This window comes from Emiliania huxleyi (assembly GCF_000372725.1).
Source record: "Emiliania huxleyi CCMP1516 unplaced genomic scaffold EMIHUscaffold_109, whole genome shotgun sequence".
NCBI classification, from domain to species: domain Eukaryota; phylum Haptophyta; order Isochrysidales; family Noelaerhabdaceae; genus Emiliania; species Emiliania huxleyi.
In genome coordinates, this window is record NW_005201851.1 from 157,154 (window position 1) to 176,066 (window position 18,913).

The 18,913-nt window shown below is 64.8% G+C and overlaps 4 protein-coding genes across 4 annotated transcripts; 2 read left to right on the forward strand and 2 right to left on the reverse strand.

Moving 5' to 3' along the window:
- Positions 1-3,514: 3,514 nt before the first annotated feature.
- Positions 3,515-7,495, reverse strand: EMIHUDRAFT_223345 (hypothetical protein; the record flags this gene model as incomplete). Its single annotated transcript, XM_005792178.1, has 2 exons — positions 3,515-4,443; positions 7,471-7,495. 2 exons carry the CDS (start codon positions 7,493-7,495, stop codon positions 3,515-3,517), a joined length of 954 nt encoding a protein of 317 aa, XP_005792235.1.
- A 1,397-nt stretch (positions 7,496-8,892) lies between these two features.
- EMIHUDRAFT_454392 (hypothetical protein) lies at positions 8,893-11,011 on the forward strand (the record flags this gene model as incomplete). Its single annotated transcript, XM_005792179.1, has 8 exons — positions 8,893-8,949; positions 9,072-9,326; positions 9,422-9,511; positions 9,917-10,006; positions 10,160-10,189; positions 10,262-10,282; positions 10,347-10,395; positions 10,796-11,011. Coding segments are annotated over 8 exons (807 nt in total), but the record flags the coding sequence as incomplete, so codon positions are not given.
- A 1,562-nt stretch (positions 11,012-12,573) lies between these two features.
- Positions 12,574-14,460, reverse strand: EMIHUDRAFT_439815 (hypothetical protein). The gene is made up of 3 exons (XM_005792180.1): positions 13,810-14,460; positions 13,525-13,614; positions 12,574-13,110 (listed from the first exon to the last, which is right to left on the reverse strand). The coding sequence occupies exons 1-3, from the start codon at positions 14,363-14,365 to the stop codon at positions 12,977-12,979; spliced, it is 780 nt and encodes a 259-aa protein (XP_005792237.1). The 5' UTR covers positions 14,366-14,460; the 3' UTR covers positions 12,574-12,976.
- A 1,368-nt stretch (positions 14,461-15,828) lies between these two features.
- On the forward strand, positions 15,829-17,716 carry EMIHUDRAFT_466643 (hypothetical protein; the record flags this gene model as incomplete). The annotated part of the gene is made up of 5 exons (XM_005792181.1): positions 15,829-15,993; positions 16,084-16,323; positions 16,397-16,921; positions 16,979-17,173; positions 17,231-17,716. The coding sequence occupies 5 exons, from the start codon at positions 15,829-15,831 to the stop codon at positions 17,714-17,716; spliced, it is 1,611 nt and encodes a 536-aa protein (XP_005792238.1).
- Between the last annotated feature and the right edge of the window lie 1,197 nt (positions 17,717-18,913).

Consider the following 18,913-nt stretch of genomic DNA (forward strand, 5'->3'; position numbering starts at 1 on the left):
GGGGGGGGGGGGGGGATTTCGATACTCTAAGGTGTCCTGGTGATCCTGGGTTAGTATCGTCTCTTACGAGCCCGCTCTTGATGTGTTGGAAGCGTTTTCACAGCGAATTCACGCCGATATTGCCATACGGACGTCCCTGGCGCGCGCTCTTCAAGGCCTCGTCCTGGATTGGTGCTCGCCGGCGTGAGTTCATACAGTGCTGCGAGCTGGCCTAAGGCCGGACCTTACGACGGTCCAGCGCTGGGCAGCGTGATGGCTCCTACTCGAGGCGCGACATGAGTGTACGAGGACCTCAACGCCTCGGTTTGGCGAACCAGCATGAGGAGCGGAGCCGCTGTAGCTCCTCCCTGCAGCTTGCGCGTCGCGGTTTGGCCAACGTCCCATCCACCGCGCATACTGCGGCGGCTCTCCAGCTCAAGAAGGCTGCGCTCGACCACCACATCGCCCGAGTCAGTGGTCCAGACGCCCCGCTGAGCCTCGCGCCGCAGTGCAGCCAGTTTGCGCGGCCGTGATGCGCGAATCGAACCGGTGCGATGTTGCTCGGCACTCTAGATGGCCTGAACATGCTTGCATTCAAGTCTCGAGGTCTGCGCTTAAACTTGAAAATTTAATAAAATGGGGTCCGACCGGCCTATGCTAGCAGGCCGTCGCGGCCCGTGGTGCACCAGAGAGAGAGGTCGACACGTTGCCCCCGCCGGCGAGTCCGCGCGGCTCAGGCCGGCCAGAAGGTGTGTGGTGACGGCACCGTGGCAGGCGTGCGGAGAAGAGCTCGCCGAACGCGAGCAGCAGATGGCCAAAGTGTACCAGCGCGAGAGCCTCGCGAGCGGGCGCAGAAGAAGCTCGCCGTGACACGATGCCGGGCGGTGGTGCTCTGGCGACTGTGCACAGTGGGCAAAGTCAGGCTGCAGCAGGGCAGCACGATGGTAGTGCCCTGCTGCAGCCTGGCCTGACATGCACAGGGCGAACAGAGACACTACTATCGTCCGGCGCTCGTCACCGAATCTGGGCCAACTTCGACCGCCGCCACAGCTCGCCACGAGCACGCAGCGACAAAATGTTGACTGTACGGAAGTTGAGGCTGGTCGAGAGGAAGAGGCTGCCGTGCGAGCCGGCAGCAGGCTGGCTCGTCGTGGACTGCAGCGGCGATTCTTATGGGTTTCTCTGTTCATACTAGCGTGGACGCTACTATGGTTTACCCACATTAAGCAAGTTTTGGCGCGCGCTTGCGGGGTAAATGACAGCACGCCTCAGCATCGAGACGCTCGTTGAGCGCGTCCGCGGCGGCACCACCACCCAGAAGAAGGATGCGGCAGACAAGCTGCGCGACCGAGCCGACGAGTGGGAGGCGATCATCCATGCTGGCGGCTTCCAGGCGCTCGTCGACCTTGCTCGCAATGGCAGCAACCGAGGGGTGGGGAGGGTGGCGGCGGCCGAAGCGCTGGAACGCCTTGCAGAGAAGGGCGCCTCCAGCACGATCGTCGAGGCTGACGGCGGCATCCAGGCGCTCGTCGACCTTACTAACGGCAGGCTGCCTCAAGCGGCCCGCGCTCTGGGCTACCTTGCAGAGAACGGCGCCGGGAGCAAGATCGTCGAGGCTGGCGGCATCGACGCGCTCGTCCACCTTGCTCGCGTCTTCACGGGGGACGGCGGTCATGACGTCGGATGGTCGGCCGCGTTGGCACTAAGCAAGCTTGCTCGCTTCGTCGAACTCGCAGAGAAGATCAAGGAGGCGGACGGCATTGGAGCGCTCGTCGCACTGGCACGCTGTGACTGGCACACGGAGAGAGAGATGGCAGCGTTGGCGCTGGGCAACCTGGCGTGCCACGGCCTCGTCTATTGCACGGCCATCAAGGAGGCCGACGGCTTCGATGCCCTGAACAGGCTTGCCGGCTATGGCGACGGCCAAGCAAATGCGGCCGAGTACGCGCTGGGCATGATCAAGACGCACTATCTCGCCTCGGCCGACTGGGGCGCGTACCTGGCGCGCTACAACGACCTGACCGAATGCCTCGCACTATCTCACCACGCGGCGCGCGACCACTTTATCAACCACGGCTTCAAGGAGGGCCGCGACGCTTCACCGGCAGCGTCGGATGAATCGCAGCCGGCAAAGCGCTTGAAGGCTGAGGCGGAGGCAGAGGCTGAGGCAAATGCAGAGGCAGGGCAGTCAACCAAGCAGGACGCTGTCGGAGGGGCGTCGTCGTCCGGCGCGGGCGAGACCGATTTGGCGGAGGCGGAGGCGGAGGCGGAGCAGAAGAAGGCGGAGGCGGAGGCGAGCAGTCGTAGCATCGGCATCGGGCGCGCAGCAGATGAAGGCGAGGCTTGAGACGGTATATCAACTGATGCAGCAGTCCCAGCAGCTCCAGCAGCAGTCCCAGCAGCTCCAGCAGCAGTCCCAGCAGCTCCAGCAGCAGTCCCAGCAGCTCCAGCAGCAGTCCCAGCAGATCATGGAGGCGCTCAACGGTATGGCGTCAAGCAGTGTCGCTGAGGCGATGGCCGCGGCGTCAGCGTACGCCAATGCCATTGCTGCGTGCAAGGCGGTCACGGACTGCTACGCGGCGAGGTTGAGGTGCTATGCGGAGAAGGAGGAGGAGATCCTGGCCGAGAATTCCAAGCTCGAGGCCAAGCTTCGCGAGGTCGAGGATGAGCCGCCCGGCTTTGAGAAGACGAAGGAAGCGATGGAGCGGCGGGAGGCGGCGCGCAAGGAGATCAAGGAGTGGGATTGCATGACGCGAGGGAGGTATGCGAGACATTTGCGCTCGCTGCTCGGCGAGGACGCGATCGACGGCCAGGACGTCTTCCACATCATCGCCGAATCCAACGGCGGCGCCAACCACCCCGACAACTTCCTCTACGCGCTCGGCTCCACCTTCAACCGGTCGATTGGCAACAACTATGACGACTTTAATGCCTTTCTTGCGGGCAAGGAGAAGACGGAGCGGGCCGTCCGCGCATCCATCAATTATGGCAACCGCACCTGGAAGTACGAGGCAACCAAGAACTACGACCCGATCGCGGCAGGAGGCTCAAGCTCGGACCCCGCTGACGAGGCGCGGCGGCTCTTCGAGAAGGGCCAGACGCTGATGACGGCGGCCCGCGCGGCCCGCCGTGCCGGGCAGGCATGAGACTCTCTTCGGTGTCAATGCGCTAGCTCTTCTACAGAATCTACGCACCCTTCCGTCACTGTCATAGACAGCCCATAGCAGTCCATACACATGCATATTTTTATCCGATCCGATCCATGTTTCTTTTTCTCCTGCTCGGGCAGGAGCCCCACGGCATTCAAAGTGCAAGCACCGGCCCGGTGCCGTGGGTGAGCAACCTGCACCCCACTCCTACTCCTATAACACAACCCCCACAGCGTGGTCGTCTACGTGTTCAGAAACACAGCGAGGCGAGGGTGAAGGGGTAGTACCCGGGGTAAGGGGCTGTGTGGGGCTATCTGTGACTACTCCATCTAGCCTGGGGGGTAGCAGGAGGGGGGGGGCAGAGGGTAAGATATGGGTGAGGCCAGCTACAAGTCGGACGCCCTCCCGTCGTCGTCGGAATACTCCTCGGAGCGGTCGGCGTCCTCGTCGTCGTCCTCGGTCTGCATTGCCTCGCCAGCCGTGAACCTGAACACGGCGTCGGCCGGCGCCGAGGCGCCGGCGGCCGTCATCAGGTGCATGACCATGCGGTCGCGGCATGCCGCATCAATCTTGCCGCGCCCGGCCAGCTCGTTCGCGAGCCAGTCCGGGGCGACCGTCGTCGCCACGGTCCCCTGGGGAACTGTGGCGTACACCTTGCTGGGGCCGCGTCGATACCCGTCGTCCCTCTCCGGGGGCAGCGAGTATTCGACTCCTATATTGGACCCGGCCTGGCTGCGCGCCTGCGCAGCTGCAGACCGCAGCCCGGCCATCACGTACTCGATGTTCTCGCGCAGCTGCGCGCGCGGGCGCTCCGCGTTCTCGGCCTCGTTCGCGGCGCGCTCGCCAGCCTCCTTCGCCCGGCGCTCCTTCTGCCGGATCTTCTTGGCCTTGCGTGACGCGGTTCGAGCCGCAAGCTGCTCATCAGTGAGCTCCTTCTTCTTCGGCGCGGTGCGCTCGATGTACGAGCGCTCCGCCACCTTCACCGACTCGCGGTCGCCCGCGGCCTTCTCGTGCTTCAGGTCGACCTCGATGGTCGCGTAGCCAGGCCTTATCAGCCTGACACACGACGCACCGAACAACCGTGCGACACCCACCGCGTCCTCCAGTTGCGCGCGATCGGAGCGATTCCAGGGTCCGCTGCGCATCCCCGGCAGTACGACGGTGGCCGGCGCTTGCGCGCCAGCCCCGTCCGCCACCGGGTCCGCGGCCGCGGTCCCTGTCATAGCTACGCGCGCCATGGATCGGCGGTTACACCTCCACGTCAGAGTGTGGTTGGTGAGAGCTTTTTGGCTATACCATAGACCGTACACCCGGACTCACAGGTGCCCCACGGCACATTCATGATCATGCATCATGTGCAAGGCGTCCACACGATACTTTACTATCGACGATTCGATAGTTACCCCGCGACCTCTCAATCCCGCGACCACACCTCGATCTTCTTGGGCAGCAGCTGGTTCGACACGTCCCCTCCGTGGCCTAGGCAGCCGTAGCGGCCCTCGCCCCAGCTCCAGACAGCTCCGTCGGCGGTGGTGGCGAGATTGTACGCGAGCGCAGCAGACACAGCGACGACGCGCTGCCCAGCAAAGGCCTCGACCTTCTTCGGCAGCAGCTGGCGCTGCCGGTCGCCGTGGCCCAGCTGGCCATCTTCGCCTAGGCCCCAGCTCCAGACGGCGCCCTCGGCGGTGAGGGCGAGGCTGTGAAGACCTCCAGCCGCCACAGCGACGACGCGCTGGCCAGCCAAGGCCTCGATCTTCTTGGGCTGCCACTGGCGCTGCTCGTCGCCGTGGCCCAGCTTGCCAAAGGCTCCCCAGCCCCAGCTCCAGAAGGCGCCGTCGGCGGTGAGGGCGAGGCTGTAACCGCGCCCCGCCGACACAGTGACGACGTGCTGCCCTGCAAAGGCCTCGACCTTCTTCGGCAGCAGCCGGCTCTGCTGGTTTTGCTCGTCGCCGTGGCCCAGCTCGCCCAAGCCTCCACAACCCCAGCTCCAGACGGCGCCGTCGGCGGTGAGGGCGAGGATGTGGCCGCTTCCAGCCGACACAGCGACGACGCGCTGGTCAGCCAAAGCCTCGATCTTCTTCGGCAGCAGCTGGTCCTGCTCGTCGCCGTGGCCCAACTTGCCAGAGTTTCCATTGCCCCAGCTCCAGACAGCTCCGTCGGCGGTGATGGCGAGGCCGTGCATCTCTCCCGCCGACACAGCGACAACGCGCTGGCCAGCAAAGGTCTCAATCTTCTTCGGCAGCAGCTGGTCCTGAGTGTCGCCGTGGCCTAGCCGGCCAGAGCCTCCACTGCCCCAGCTCCAAACGGCGCCGCTGCCGGTGAGGGCGAGGCTGTGGAATGCTCCAACCGACACGCTCACGACGCGCTCACCGCTCAGCGTCGACGTTAGGCGGGTCGGCGTGTTGAGCCGCGTCACGCCATCGCCGTGGCCGAGTACTCCCGGCGTCCAGCTCTCAGCCGAGCCGCACGACGAGAGCCGCCCCTGGCCGTCGATGAAGAGGCTGTGCTGAAAGCTTGCCGCCACCCTCGCCGGCGGGTTGGACTCGGACAGCAGCGCAGCGAAGCACAGCCACCGCACGGCGCAGACCTCGCCCTCTGGCAGCGCCGGCAGCTCGAAGCCGCGCTCTTGCGCCCACAAGCGGATGGCCTCCACCGCAAGCGAGGCGTGAAAGAGCAGCGAGACGGCCGCGACGCGAGCGATGTTGGCGGGGTCGCAGCGAGAGAGGGCGCGCACGAGGAGCTCCGTGGGAAGGTCGAGGAGGCGGGCGGGCGGCGGCGTGTCTGGCGAGCGGGCGGTGGAGACGGAGGCGAGGCGGCGCGAGCGGCGGCGCGGTGGGGTGGACATCGCGAGAAAAAGAAAATTTGTGAGAAAAAGAATTCAAACGCGATGTCGTGCGAGAAAAAGAAATTCGCGCGGGCTCGAGAATTTACTTATCGATGCCCGCCGCCGTTCGGAACGCCGGCGTGGAGCCTTGTTCGCAGCCGGGGTCCCTGGCGCCCTTCCCCTTGAGTCTTCATGAGAGCCTCGCCTGCGCGCAACGTGCTTGATGCGTTTCGCCGTCTCGAGTCCCGAGGCCCGAGTCGCGTTGGTGAGAGCTTTTCCGCTAGTACCACGCAGCCCGACTCACACAGGCTCGGGCAGAGGTGGAGCCCCACAATTGTTAATGTGCAAAAGGGTCAAGGCCGCGTCCACACGATACCGTCCCCGCGACCTCTCAATCGGCATTGTCAATCCCGCGACCACACCTCGATCTTCTTGGGCAGCAGCTGGCGCGATAGGTCCTCTCCGTGGCCTAGGCAGCTGCCGTCGCCCCCGCCCCAGGCAAAGATGGCGCCGTCAGTGGTGATGGCGAGCCTTTGCTCGACTCCCACCGACGTAGCGACGACGCGCCGCCCCGTCAACGCCTCAATCTTCTTCGGCTGCAGCTGGTTCTGCTGATCGCCGTGGCCCAACCGACCGTTGCCACCGCGGCCCCAGCTCCAGACGGCGCCGTCGGCAGTGATGGCGAGGCTGTGGGCGTCTCCAGCCGACACAGCGACGACGCGCTGGCCAGCCAAGGCCTCGATCTTCTTGGGCAGCAGCTGGTCCTGCTCGTCGCCGTGGCCCAGCTTGCCATCTTCGCCAAGGCCCCAGCTCCAGGCGGCTCCGTTGGCGGTGAGGGCGAGGCAGTGCCCGACTCCAGCCGACACTGCGACGACGCACCGACCTGCAAAGGCCTCGACCTTCTTGGGCAGCGGCTGGTCCTGCTGGTCGCCGTGGCCCAACATGCCCCAGTATCCACCGCCCCAGCTCCAGACGCTGCCGTCGGCGGTGATGGCGAGGCTGTGAAAACCTCCAGCCGACACGGCAACGACGCGCTGGCCAGCAACGGTTGCCACCTCCGTGGGCAGCAGCTGGCTCTGCTCGTCGCCATGGCCCAATCGACCAAAGCCTCCCCGGCCCCAGCTCCAGACAGCTCCGTCGGCGGTGAGGGCGAGGCTGTGCTGCCACCCAGCCGACACGGAGACGACGCGCAATTTAGCAAACCCCTCGATCTTCTTGGGTTGCCACTCGTGCAGCTCGACGCCATGGCCCAACAGGCCGTGGCGTCCACTGCCCCAGCTCCAGACAGCGCCGTCGGCGGTGAGGGCGAGGCTGTGGCCGGTTCCAACCGACACGCTCATGGCGCGCTCGCCGCCCAGCGTCGACGGGAGGCGGGTCGGCGTGTTGAGCCGCGTCACGCCCTCGCCGTGGCCGAGAAGGACTGGGTTGTAGAACGGCGAAGAAAGCAGCCCTCCTGAGAAGTATGTGCTACCCGCAATCACAAGGGCCCTCGCCGCGGCGGGCGGCCCGCGTGCAGACAGCTTGCGGCTGTTTGCGTCACCATGGTCGCCCCCGCGTGACACTTCCGTTTTTCTTTCGGTGCTAAGTGCATTGCCGCTCTTAACGGAGTCGCTTAGGCGGCTCCGGTGGTGTGCCGGTGATAGTACTAGCACGCGCCAGTTCGCACCTGTGTCGAGCCTAAGAAAACAGACACGCCAAACGAGGGATGGGACGAGGACAGGGTCCCCACCTGCACGAGCAGGATTTTGGAAGGACGATCAGGGGGACAGGTGGGGCTCTCCTGCTCCTGACAAGGGACACGACAGGCTCGCAGCGCGGTGCGCGGTGGACTCCCACATCCACTGGCGGTCTCATCTCAGTCTAGCGACCTGCCTCCAGCTTGTCGCTGGCAGTCTCTCCTACCACAGGCACACTGACACAGGGGTGGCAGGGGCGGCGGCACGAGTCTCCCACATACTATGCGGGCCTCACTAGAGGTGCGGCCTGTGCGTGTCCTCGCCCTTGAGGGGGGAGGGGAAGGGGCTGTGTGTCTGTGCATGTGTGTGTGTGTGTGTGTGTGTGTGTGTGTGTGTGTGTGTGTGTGTGTGTGTGTGTGTGTGTGTGTGTGTGTGTGTGTGTGCGTGTGTGCGTGTGCGTGTGCGAGCCGCCCTGAACGCCACGAGCGCGCCGCGAGCGCCATAGCGCCGGCGAGCGCCGTCGGACCGCCACCCAAAAGTGGAGGTACATTAGGAGCCGCAGCCGGCCTGCTCTATCAGCCCCGCAGCCGCGGTGGCGCGACCGGACCGCGGTCGCTCCAGGCGCCTTTTGGCCCCGGTTCGAATCGCGGTTGGCGCGCGCCCTCGCGGAGCGACGCGTGGCGCGCGACGCGCGCGCGTGCGCGTGCGCGCCCAGCCGAGCCCTAGGCCGTATGCCGTCTGCCGTCTGCCGTCTGCCGTCGGCCGTCGGCCGTCGGCCGTCGGCCGTCGGCCGCCGCCGCCGCCGTAGCGGCGGCGAGCGCTCGCCTTTTGCGCGACGCGCAGTGTGGACGCGCGCCGCCCAGCGCCGGACGTGCCGGAGCCGGTCCGGCGCGCGCGCGGGCGGCCAGCGCCTGTAAACAGACAGCTGCCGCCCACACGTCGAGCCTGTCTGCTGCGGGTTTAAATTCTTTCGGCAGCACGTGTTGGCGTGACGCTGTGTGTGTCGCTCACGCTCGAGGAGCGATTCCGCTTCGGCTCCGGGCGCTTCGACGACATCAATGGCTTGTACGTGGACGACGCCGTCCCGAGCTGTACGTGAACGACTGGGCAGCGCCAGACGGCGAGGACTTTTAAAGAAAGAAAGAAAGAAAACAGACAACCCAAGGGAGGGATGGGAGGAGACATCCTGAGCGAACTCGAGGCCGCAATTTTTCTTTCGGCAGCACGTTGGCGTGACGCTGCCGCCGGCGTTGGCAAGCCCGCGATGTGGTCGCTCACGCTCGGTGCGGCGCTCGCCAACGTCGGCTGCTCCGTCTCGCTAGTGCTCGTCAACAAGGCTCCGGAAGATACAGCCCCGGCCTGACCCTTCCCGCTCCACCTCCGCCGCCATCCGCCGTCCTCCGCCGCCAGCCGCGAAGCCGTGGCACACCTCCGACCCCGCAGGCGGTCTTCTCGGCTGGCTTCAACTTCCCCATGTCGCTCACCTTCCTCCACTTTGCCTTTACCGTCGCGTTCTACCGCCTGCTCGCAGCGTGCGGCGCCTTTGAGCCTCAGTCGCTGCCGCACGCAGAGGCGTTCAAGGTTGCCGGGTTTGGCGTCGGAAGCATCGGCTTCATGAACATCTCGCTCCACCTCAACTCGGTCGGCTTCTACCAGATCACGAAGCTCGCCATAGTGCCGTGCACGCTGCTCGCACAGGCACCTTTTTAAGCCCTCGCCAGCCGCCTCTCGGCCGCACCTCGGCCGCACCTCGGCCGCCCACCTCGACGGCCTCTCGGCTCCACCTCGCGCAGGCGCTCCTGCACGACGTGCACGCCTCGCGCCGTGTGAAGCTCTCGCTCCTCCTCCTCCTCCTCGGCCTCGCCGTCGCCACCGTCTCGGACGTGAGACACTTCCTAGACACTTCCTAGACGCGTCCTAGACACCGTCTCGGACGTGAGACACTTCCTAGACACTTCCTAGACGCGTCCTAGACACCGTCTCGGACGTGAGACACTTCCTAGACACTTCCTAGACGCGTCCTAGACACCGTCTCGGACGTGAGACACTTCCTAGACACTTCCTAGACGCGTCCTAGACACCGTCTCGGACGTGAGACACTTCCTAGACACTTCCTAGACGCGTCCTAGACACCGTCTCGGACGTGAGACACTTCCTAGACACTTCCTAGACGCGTCCTAGACACCGTCTCGGACGTGTGCAGCTCCCCCTAGAAGCGAGTGTGCATTCTTGCTCCTCAGCGCAATCTCGTCTTCCGCCCGCTGACGTCGGGTGTACTCAGCACGCAGGTCCAGCTCAATGCGCCCGGCCTCGTCCTCGGCTTGCTCGCCGTCGCCACCACCACAATCTTCCAGATCTGGCAAGGCTCCAAGCAAAAGGCGACACTTCCTAGACACTCCCTAGACACTTCCTAGACACCACCGTCTTCCAGATCTGGCAAGGCTCCAAGCAAACGGTGCTCGAGCTGCCTCGCCACGCCGCCGTGTCGGCCGGCTGATTCTTTCTTTTCATCCATCCGTCGTCAGTCGTAGGAGCTCGAGCTGTCCGCGACGCAGCTGCAGGCGGCCGTCGCCAGCAGTGGCGGCGTCACCTCTCCACCGCTTTGCATCGCCTCACAGCCTTTTCTTTCACAGGCGGCCGTGGCGATTTGGCAGGTGCCGCAGGCGGTCGCTCGCCCGCTTGTTCACAGCTCGAGGTGTGAAGAGACGCTGTTCACAGGTGCCGCAGGCGCTCGCGGCGGCGATTGCGCTGGAGAACCTCTGCGCAGGCCCGCCTCGCCTTGAGAGATTGCACGAGATTGCACGAGATTGCACGAGATTGCACGAGATTGCACGAGATTGCACGAGGTTGAGCAGCGATGTGTGCAGCCGCTTCAGAGGCCCGGCCATACGAACTGCTGTCTGTGGCGATGCCTCTCCCTGAGAACGCACACACCGCCTCGTGTGGTCACGCCCCGTGTATCCCGCGAGTGCGTGTGCCCCGTCGCCCGGTGCGAGGGACGTGTCACACACACACACTCACTGATGACGGACTGGCTGACTGAGAGGAGGCCGTGCTCAAGGGCTCCCCCCTGGACGAGTGTGTGATGAGTGGCTCGCGTCTTGAAGGGGCGTACGGCCTGGCTCCCTAGTACGGACGCACGTGACCCCGCCCACACCTCTGCGCAGGTTTGCCTCCCGCACTCCGCTCGGAGGAGCCAGGAGAGTGCCGGACGGCGGTCGGGTTCGCCCAGCAAGCCGCGAACGGCGGCGGCGGCGACGGGGGCGGCGGCGCGCGCACACTGGCGCTGGTGGTGCTGACCTGCTTCGTCGCCCTTGGGACGAACGTCTCCTCGTTTTGCCTCATCGGCCGCACGTCGGCAATCACCTTCCAGGTGGTCGGGCGACCTGCCTCGTATCTCCGCACGTCTCCCTCGCATCTCTCCGGAATTCTCCGCCCCCAAGGATTCGGTACTTAGGCGGCGGGGGATCTGGATTCGGTACTTTAGGTGGTCGGGCATGCCAAGACCTGCCTCGTCCTCGCGGGCGGGTTTTTGCTCTGGCCTCCCGCGGACACGTCGCACTTGCCCACGCAGCTCGTCGGCGTCTCCGTCGCCGTCCTCGGCTGCGTCCTCTATTTCTTTTTTAACCTGTGTTTCTTTTTTAGGCGTCTCGGTCGCCGTCCTCGGCTGCGTGCTCTACGGCCATCTCAAGCTGAGCGAGGCTACCGGCCGGAGAGACTTGTGCGACCGCCTCTGCCCCGCGCCGCTGCTGTGGGTCGCGACAGACCCCCCGCCGAGGTTCGAGATACAACCCGAGATACAGCCGAGATGCAGCTGGAGATACAGCCGAGATGCAGCCCGAGATACAGCCCGAGATACAGCCGAGATACAGCCCGAGATACAGCCGAGACACAGCGGGGATGCAGCCGAGATGCAGCCGATCTAGCCGAGATCCGGACGAGATCCTGCCGAGCTCCTGCCGAGCTCCTGCCGAGGCCCAGCTCGCATACAGCCGAGGTACGTACAGCCGCGGCTGCACCACCCCGTCCACACCTCCCCCCGCGAATCAGGTACGAGCCGCTGCCTGCGTCGGGGGAGCTCATCCCGGCGGCGGAGCTGTCCGCGTCGGACGCCAAGGTGGCTTAATTATTCATGATTAATTAATAGCAATCTTAGTTCATTCAGCGGACCTGTCCGCGTCGGACGCCAAGGTGGCTTAATTATTATGATTAATTAATAACAATCTTAGTTCATTCAGCGGACCTGTCCGCGTCGGACGCCAAGGTGGCTTAATTATTCATGATTAATTAATAGCAATCTTAGTTCATTCAGCGGACCTGTCCGCGTCGGACGCCAAGGTGGCTTAATTATTCATGATTAATTAATAGCAATCTTAGTTCATTCAGCGGACCTGTCCGCGTCGGACGCCAAGGTGGCTTAATTATTATGATTGATTAATAGCAATCTTAGTTCATTCAGCGGACCTGTCCGCGTCGGACGCCAAGGTGGCTCTGCGGCGGCCGGGCCCGGGGGGAGGGGCTGCAGACGAGGCGGCCGACGGCGGGGGGGCGGAGGCGCGGTCCGACGAGGAGCGGCGGAGATGAGGCAGAGGCTCGACGCTCTCTGTCCAACGGCCCGCGACGCACACTCCCTTTCGGCGTGGGTCTCCTCGACACGCCGGACGGGCGTCGAGACGGGCGCTCGCCGCGCCGCCCCACCGCCCCACCGGCCTCTGTCGGGCGTCCGGCACCGCCGCCCATGCTTCTCGCCGGTCTCTATGCGGGGAGGGAGGGAGCCTGACCGCACTTGGCTGCTGTGACTCTGACTGACTCTGTCCCGAGTGCTCTTCTCAATCCATTTCTATCGGCGTTCTCTGCCAGTCGCATGCGTGTTGCACCATCGAAGATGCGGCGTCGCCGTCCGGTGGACGGTCGCGTCGTTCACTTTATGTTGTTATGATTATGTTTGGACGAAAAAAGTCACAAATAAAACGTACATCTAGAGACTCGGGTACTCGCTGTTGAGGGCTCTCTCCCAATCACTCCCAACTTTCACGACGAATGCTATCTTTGCACTTTGGGAAGCGAGGCATGAAACGCCTGGGGGCCAGTATATTGTTTCGATTGGCGGCCCCTGACTCGTGACTGCATGTGTGTTCGTTGACATGAACGATGAAGCTAGATGCTAGGCCTACTTACCTCCGGTATGCCCCTGGCTCTGCGGGGCCTTTTGCGCGGCCCTCGCCGGCAGCGGCGGAGGAGGGTGCGCTGCAGAGCCCTCGGCGAGGTACCTAATAGACATTCATCGAGAGCAAGATAGCAGGATCCAGAGAGACACGCCCCATCAGGAGAAGGAGAGGCGAGAGCGCTCAAGGATCACTCGCGGCGCACCTCATGTTTTCGCGCGCGAGGCTGCGGCTGAAGCGGGCGCCGCTGCTGGGCGAGGGAGGCGGCTTCCCACTGCTGGAGGAGGAGGAGCTGGAGGTGTTGCTCCGCCCGACGCCTACCCGACGCGAGCTCACAATGAGGAGGGGCTGCTGGACGTGTGTTGCTCCGCGCCCCCCCCCCCTCTCTGCGCCTGTGAGAGAGTGAGAGAGGGGTGCAAGAGCTGGTTGGGCGTGTGAGAAAGGCGGCGAGGGAGGGGAGAGGAGGGGATGGGGGGGGTAGAGGGAGGGAGAGGGAGGGAGAGGGAGGGAGGGGGAGTGAGCGGAGCGGGAGGGGAGGGAGGGTGGTGTGTGACCCAGAGGGAGAGGGAGGTAGGGAGAGGGATGGAGAGGGATGGTGTGTGGGGGGGGGGGGGGGAGGGGTAGGGAGAGAGAGAGAGAGAGAGGGAGAGAGAGAGAGAGAGAGAGAGAGAGAGAGAGAGAGAGCACGAGCGAGACAGTCCGCGAGAGGCAGAGTGAGGGAGCGAGCGCACCCGCGCCGCGCCGCGTCTCCGACTCGGACTCGGACTCCGACTCCTCCTTGTCCGAGACCTGCAGCCTCGTCGCCCAGTCGATGCAGCTGCCTGGTGTCCGGGAAGGGTCACATGGAGTCACATGGAGTCAGAGGGCTGGGGGGGCTGAGCGGCGAGGTCGGCGGCGAGTGCGGTGGCGAGGCAAGTGGCGGCGGGTAGGGTGGCGGCGGGAAGGATGGAGCGGGCGGGTGTTGGGGCGCAGGGCGGCGGTGGGGAGGGAGGTAGGCTGGAGTGCGACGGGGATGCCTGCATCGGTGACGGTGGTTGCGCTGGCAGCGTGCGCGCGCGCGCGGTCGCCGAAGGAGGGGGACTCGAACTCGCGCTTGTCCTCGGAGTCGTGGGACGCACGCGAGACTGGCAGCTGCCCAGAAATTCGCCTCCGCACCGGCGCACCGCTTCCCACCGCGGCTACCGTGGCGGCAGGCCGGGTGGCGGCGGCGGCGGAGCTGCTGGCGTCGGCGTGGGTGGCGGAGCCGCCGGTGGCGGTGGCGGTGGTGGCGGCGGGATTTCCGAAGGTGTGGGCGACGGCGAGAGTATAGGCGGGGTTGCGTTGGCCCGTGTCGGTGGGCTCACGCCTCTCGTACCAGTGGAGCGGCTGCGCCCCGTCTGCGCCCGTTGAGTCGGAGAGGACTCCCATCAGCTCGGGCTCGGTGTTGGCCCAGCTCATGAAGCTCTCCTCCGAGTCAAACTGGACGATAGCCTGACCTGGGTACAACCTAGCCCACGCATCCTGAGCATTCGCCAGCATCGCGGCCGAAGTGTGTAGCACAGGCCGCTCGTCGTCTCGGCGCTCGCTGCTCATGTGGTGTTGGCACAACGAGGGCTCGAGCCGCGCTTGATTGCCACACAAGTAGCAACTACGAGAGGATATTGCAATCGCTGGCAGAAGTCAGCGCTAGATTGTAGTCACACGGAGGCGGAGACGTCGAAGCACGATGCCTGGGAGCTCTGCCAACATTCCACAATTCGAAGGTCCGGCGATCGTCGGCGATTTCGAGGGCGACGAGATCCCGAGGAGATCCCCGCCGAGATCCAGCCGAGATACACCGAGGTGATGACGAGAAAAGAACCCTGCCGACATCAAGGCAGCTCCCTTGCGTCACTACGTGCCTCCCCGAGTCTGGCGTGTGAGTGTGAGCACACACACAACCCGAGTCTCTCTCTCTCTCTCTCTCTCTGGCGTTTGTGCCCCGTTTGTGCCGCGTCCCGTGCCCCCGAGTTCATTCAGCAACGCGGGTTCGCGCAGTTTCCACAGGATCAAGCCACGCTAACCTACAGTAAGAGCGCCTGCAGGCTTGAATGCCATGGGACTCGACTCCCCGATGTCGGCTTTATCATTTACGGCTCTAGACCGGTGGAGTCACACGAGGGTTATCCCTGACACGTATGTCATGGGTTTGCCGGGGGATCGCAAACTTGTGGGGGGTGCGGAATACAAACACCGCTGCGCAGTGGCTTGCCCTTTCGCGCCCATTTGGAGATGCCACCAACGCGTCTGAGCGAGCCAAATGTGTGGTGGGCAGCCTCTTTCCTTTTTTGAGGGCGCCTTCGTTGTAATACAAACGGATGGTCACTTGTAGTCACACCCACACATCGCACCGCACCGCGCGCACGCCCACGCGCGCACCTTTTCTTTTTTTATCGGCTGGGCCAAGAAAGACGCCTCACTCACAGCACACAGCACACTGGCACGACAAGGGACTGACTAGGGCACACTAGCACACATTGGCACACCAAGAAAGAAGCGGATCCTCACCGCTTTGGCGGCCAAAATCATCCTGCGAAGAGTGAGCCATGGCTGGATCGACGGCGGGCTACTCGAAGGATGGCCCGATCGGGGGGTAGAGGCTACAGCCGCGCAAAAAAGACCGCCGCGCAACGAAGACCGCTGTCGTCGCACGCTGCTGACGCCCAGGATGACAGAATTGGCCTTCGCCAGACTGAGGACTATTGTGCGCCTTGGCGAGGCGCTTCCGGTGGTATTTTTTTAGAGCTGGTTCGGCATGCACGAGCGCGTGGGTGTGTGTGAGCACCGCGGGTCTTTTTTGCGATCCCGGGTCTTGTGCTTGTGCGTGATGCTGTGTGGCATGTGGTCGTCTGCAGTCAGTATAGACATGATAGGGGTGGACTATAGGTCCAGTAGGTCAATTGATCTCGCTTAGTCGCATCGTGGGGAGCTCATCCCGGGCCGTCGCAGGCCGCCGCGCATCGGGTCTTTTTTGCGAAGCTGTAGCCTCTAACAGCGACGGCGATTGCGAACCCGCCATGGCCCTCATGCGAACAAGCCGGGGCCCCAAGGTCAAGCTTACCCTGGAGGCCGGCCCTGGCGGCATCGTTTGTGCCACGCTGACAAAGGAGCAGCGCACGGAGGCGATCAAGAGGCCCTCGGTCAAGGAGATGGTCGAGGTGTTCGAGCCGATCTACAAGAAGGTCATGCCTTCCGCCTCCGTGGTGGCACATCCGTAGCCACCCTCTCCGTCTCCCCCCCAACGCCCCCCGTCGCCCATGCCACCCTCATAGGTGCTGCTCGATGGCCTCCTCGGAAAGAAGGTGGCGCTCTTTGCAGAGGGCCGCCGCCGCCGCGTCCCCTGCGGGCCCAGCCTGGCGCCCTACCTGAATGCGCCTTCCGACCAAGAGTTGCACTTCAAGGTGCGTTTCTGCCCCGAGGCGAAGTTCCTCGCACCCACTCGCGGCGACAAGGCTGGGCCGAATGCCGATTCGGCACCCGACAACGATGGGTGGTACAAGAAGGGCCCCAAGGTGCGTTGCTGCGTGATGACATTCTCACCCCAACAGCCCGTTACCCCCTCCCCCGCCCCTTGCCTGCTTGCAGGAACTGTTCACGTGGGCGGAGGCAGCGGCCTCCTCGCGCTCATCCTATCTGGATGGGCTCAAGCAGTGCTTCGAGGCCGGCCAACTTTCCTTTGCTCAATGCGTGTCGAAGGTCAAGCTGGCTGTGCAGCAGGCGCAAGTGGACAACGTCGTTGTGCCCCTGCCCAAAGACAAGGCGATTGCGAAGTCCGCCAACCGCACCCGTAAGATGCACACCCGCAGGATGCACATGCTCGGCCGCAACCGAAGCGTCGGCAAGACCGACGTCGACGGCTTTGATTCGGCCGAGTCAAGCTTTAGTGATCGGCTCGGCCCGCTGAGCCCCGGCCTGCGCGGGTGGCGCAAGCTCGCCTTGCGGGAGGCGGCGGCCAAGGAAAAGGCTGTGTTCGAGGCCCCACGCAAGGAGATGAAGAAGGTGGAGGACATCTACTATGACGAGAAGGCTGCGGCCGAGGCCATGGCCAAGGCTGCGGCGTTACGCCTTCTTGCCTCGGCCCTTCTTGTCAAGGCGTACCGCCGGTTGAGCGTCACGCACCACCCCGACAAGGGATTCTCAAGCTCGCCGCTGTGCCCCGCGTCGTAGGTGAAGCGCAAGGCAGAGCAGGCTGCGGAGGCGGGGCGTGAAGCGAGCCAGGACGGCGCTGCCATCTCCGTCGCCTCCGAGGCCATGGCCAAGGCTGCGGCGTTACGCCTTCTTGCCTCGGCCCTTCTTGTCAAGGCGTACCGCCGGCGCCTTCTTGCCTCGGCCCTTCTTGTCAAGGCGTACCGCCGGTTGAGCGTCACGCACCACCCCGACAAGGGATTCTCAAGCTCGCCGCTGTGCCCCGCGTCGTAGGTGAAGCGCAAGGCAGAGCAGGCTGCGGAGGCGGGGCGTGAAGCGAGCCAGGACGGCGCTGCCATCTCCGTCGCCTCCGACGACGCCTCCGAGGACGCTGTCATAGAGCGGGCTCACCACCTCATTGTCCCCGCCACCGATCCAACCACTGTCTCGCAGGCCGATGCGGCGTCGCAGCCCAAGCCGCCGCTCGAGCTGTCCGTGATCGTTGTTACTTACATGAAGCCCGAAGGCAGGAAGAACGAGAAGGAGTTCTCCGTGGACCATACGGTGAAATATGTTCTCGAGTCTTTCGGATTCACGGGCCGCGAGCACCGCTTCCTGCAAAACCACGCTTCTACCCCTCTACACACGTCTGATGATCGCCTCTCCGACTTTCTCGACCCGGGAGCCAAGATCACGCTCGACCACGGCGGACTTTCTGGTGGATGCCCCTCTTCCTCAACGGCACCCGCTGTACCCGCGGCACTCGCGGCAATGACATGAACAATTGATATTCGCCCGACTACCGTCGCCGCCGCCGCCGTCGCCTAGCCCGTCGCCACGGATCCAGCCGCCACCGTTGCCTCCCTCTCACCACTGCCTCTCTCGCCACCGCCCGCCCTCGCCGCCACCCGCCCCGCCGCCGGGGCCTCACTACCGCCTCCTCTGCGCCGTCTCCCACGCCGCCGCCGCCTGCTTCGCCCCCGCCCGCCTCGCCGTCGCCCTCGTCGCCACTGCCGCCGCCGTCGCTGTCGTCGCCAGTGCCACCGGACCGCCGCATCACCACATACTGGGGGGCGGCGGGGCGCGGGGGCGACTGGGTCCGCCTCGCTCCGCCCTTTTCCCGCCACGGCCCTCGTCACCAAGCTGTCAAGTCACCGCCGCCGACCCAGCAACGCCTACCCCGGGGGCCACCGCCAGGCCAGCTGACTCCCTCACCGCCGACTCAATCGCCTCCAGCGCTAGCCCGGGGCTCCTGCCGTCATCCGCGCCGCTGCCCGGGGCTCCGCTGTCGCCCTCGCCGCTGCTAGGTAGCTTCACGCAGTCGCTGCTCCGCCCGCTCGTCGCTAGCTTCGCGCCGAGAGCCACCGCGTGGCAGCGAAGGGATGGTTCAGGCCGCGGCGGTGCGACAGGGCGGCCGCGTTGGCGGGGGTGGACTCAGCGGTGTTGGCCAGGGATGGTGACGGCAATGGTGGCAATGTCTCAGGACACGGCAGTGGCGGTGACGGTCGGGACGGGTTCGGCTGCTGCAGCGGCGCGAAGTCGGTCGTTAGGGTTAGGGTTAGGGTTCGGGTTAGGGTTAGCTCAAGGTTAGGGTTAGCTTTCCGGCACTGGCCATGGCTACCGCGCGCTAGGCCATGGCCTCGGCCGTCACGGCCACACTCGAGGATGGCTCCGATCAACATGGACCATGGCTGAGCCGCCGCTCAGCCACCACGCCACATGGCCGGGCCGTACAGCCAAACGGAGGGCCATGGCTGCAGCCGATCGCCGGCGTATGGCCTGATGGCCCAGCCATGGCCACGCCGGGCAAGCCGGCTCCGCCATGGCTAAGCCGACGATTGAGCCATCGGGCCATACACACAGGGATCGGCCGTAGCCATGGCCTCCGAGTGGCCAGATTGACACGCCCCTGCCGCGTCTCGGCCATGGCGCGGAGCATCGCCTAGCCACCCCGGCCATATGGTTCGGAGGCGCTGT

What these genes read in the sequence shown, in the direction of transcription:
- EMIHUDRAFT_439815 (XM_005792180.1), bottom strand. Translation starts at nt 14,365, where the DNA reads ATGAGCAGCGAGCGCCGAGACGACGAGCGGCCTGTGCTACACACTTCG. An exon ending in AACCACCGTCACCGATGCAG is followed by an intron (nt 13,615 to 13,809) that starts GCATCCCCGTCG and finishes CCCGGACACCAG; the next exon opens with GCAGCTGCATCGACTGGGCG. An exon ending in GGAGACGCGGCGCGGCGCGG is followed by an intron (nt 13,111 to 13,524) that starts GTGCGCTCGCTC and finishes CGCGTCGGGTAG; the next exon opens with GCGTCGGGCGGAGCAACACC.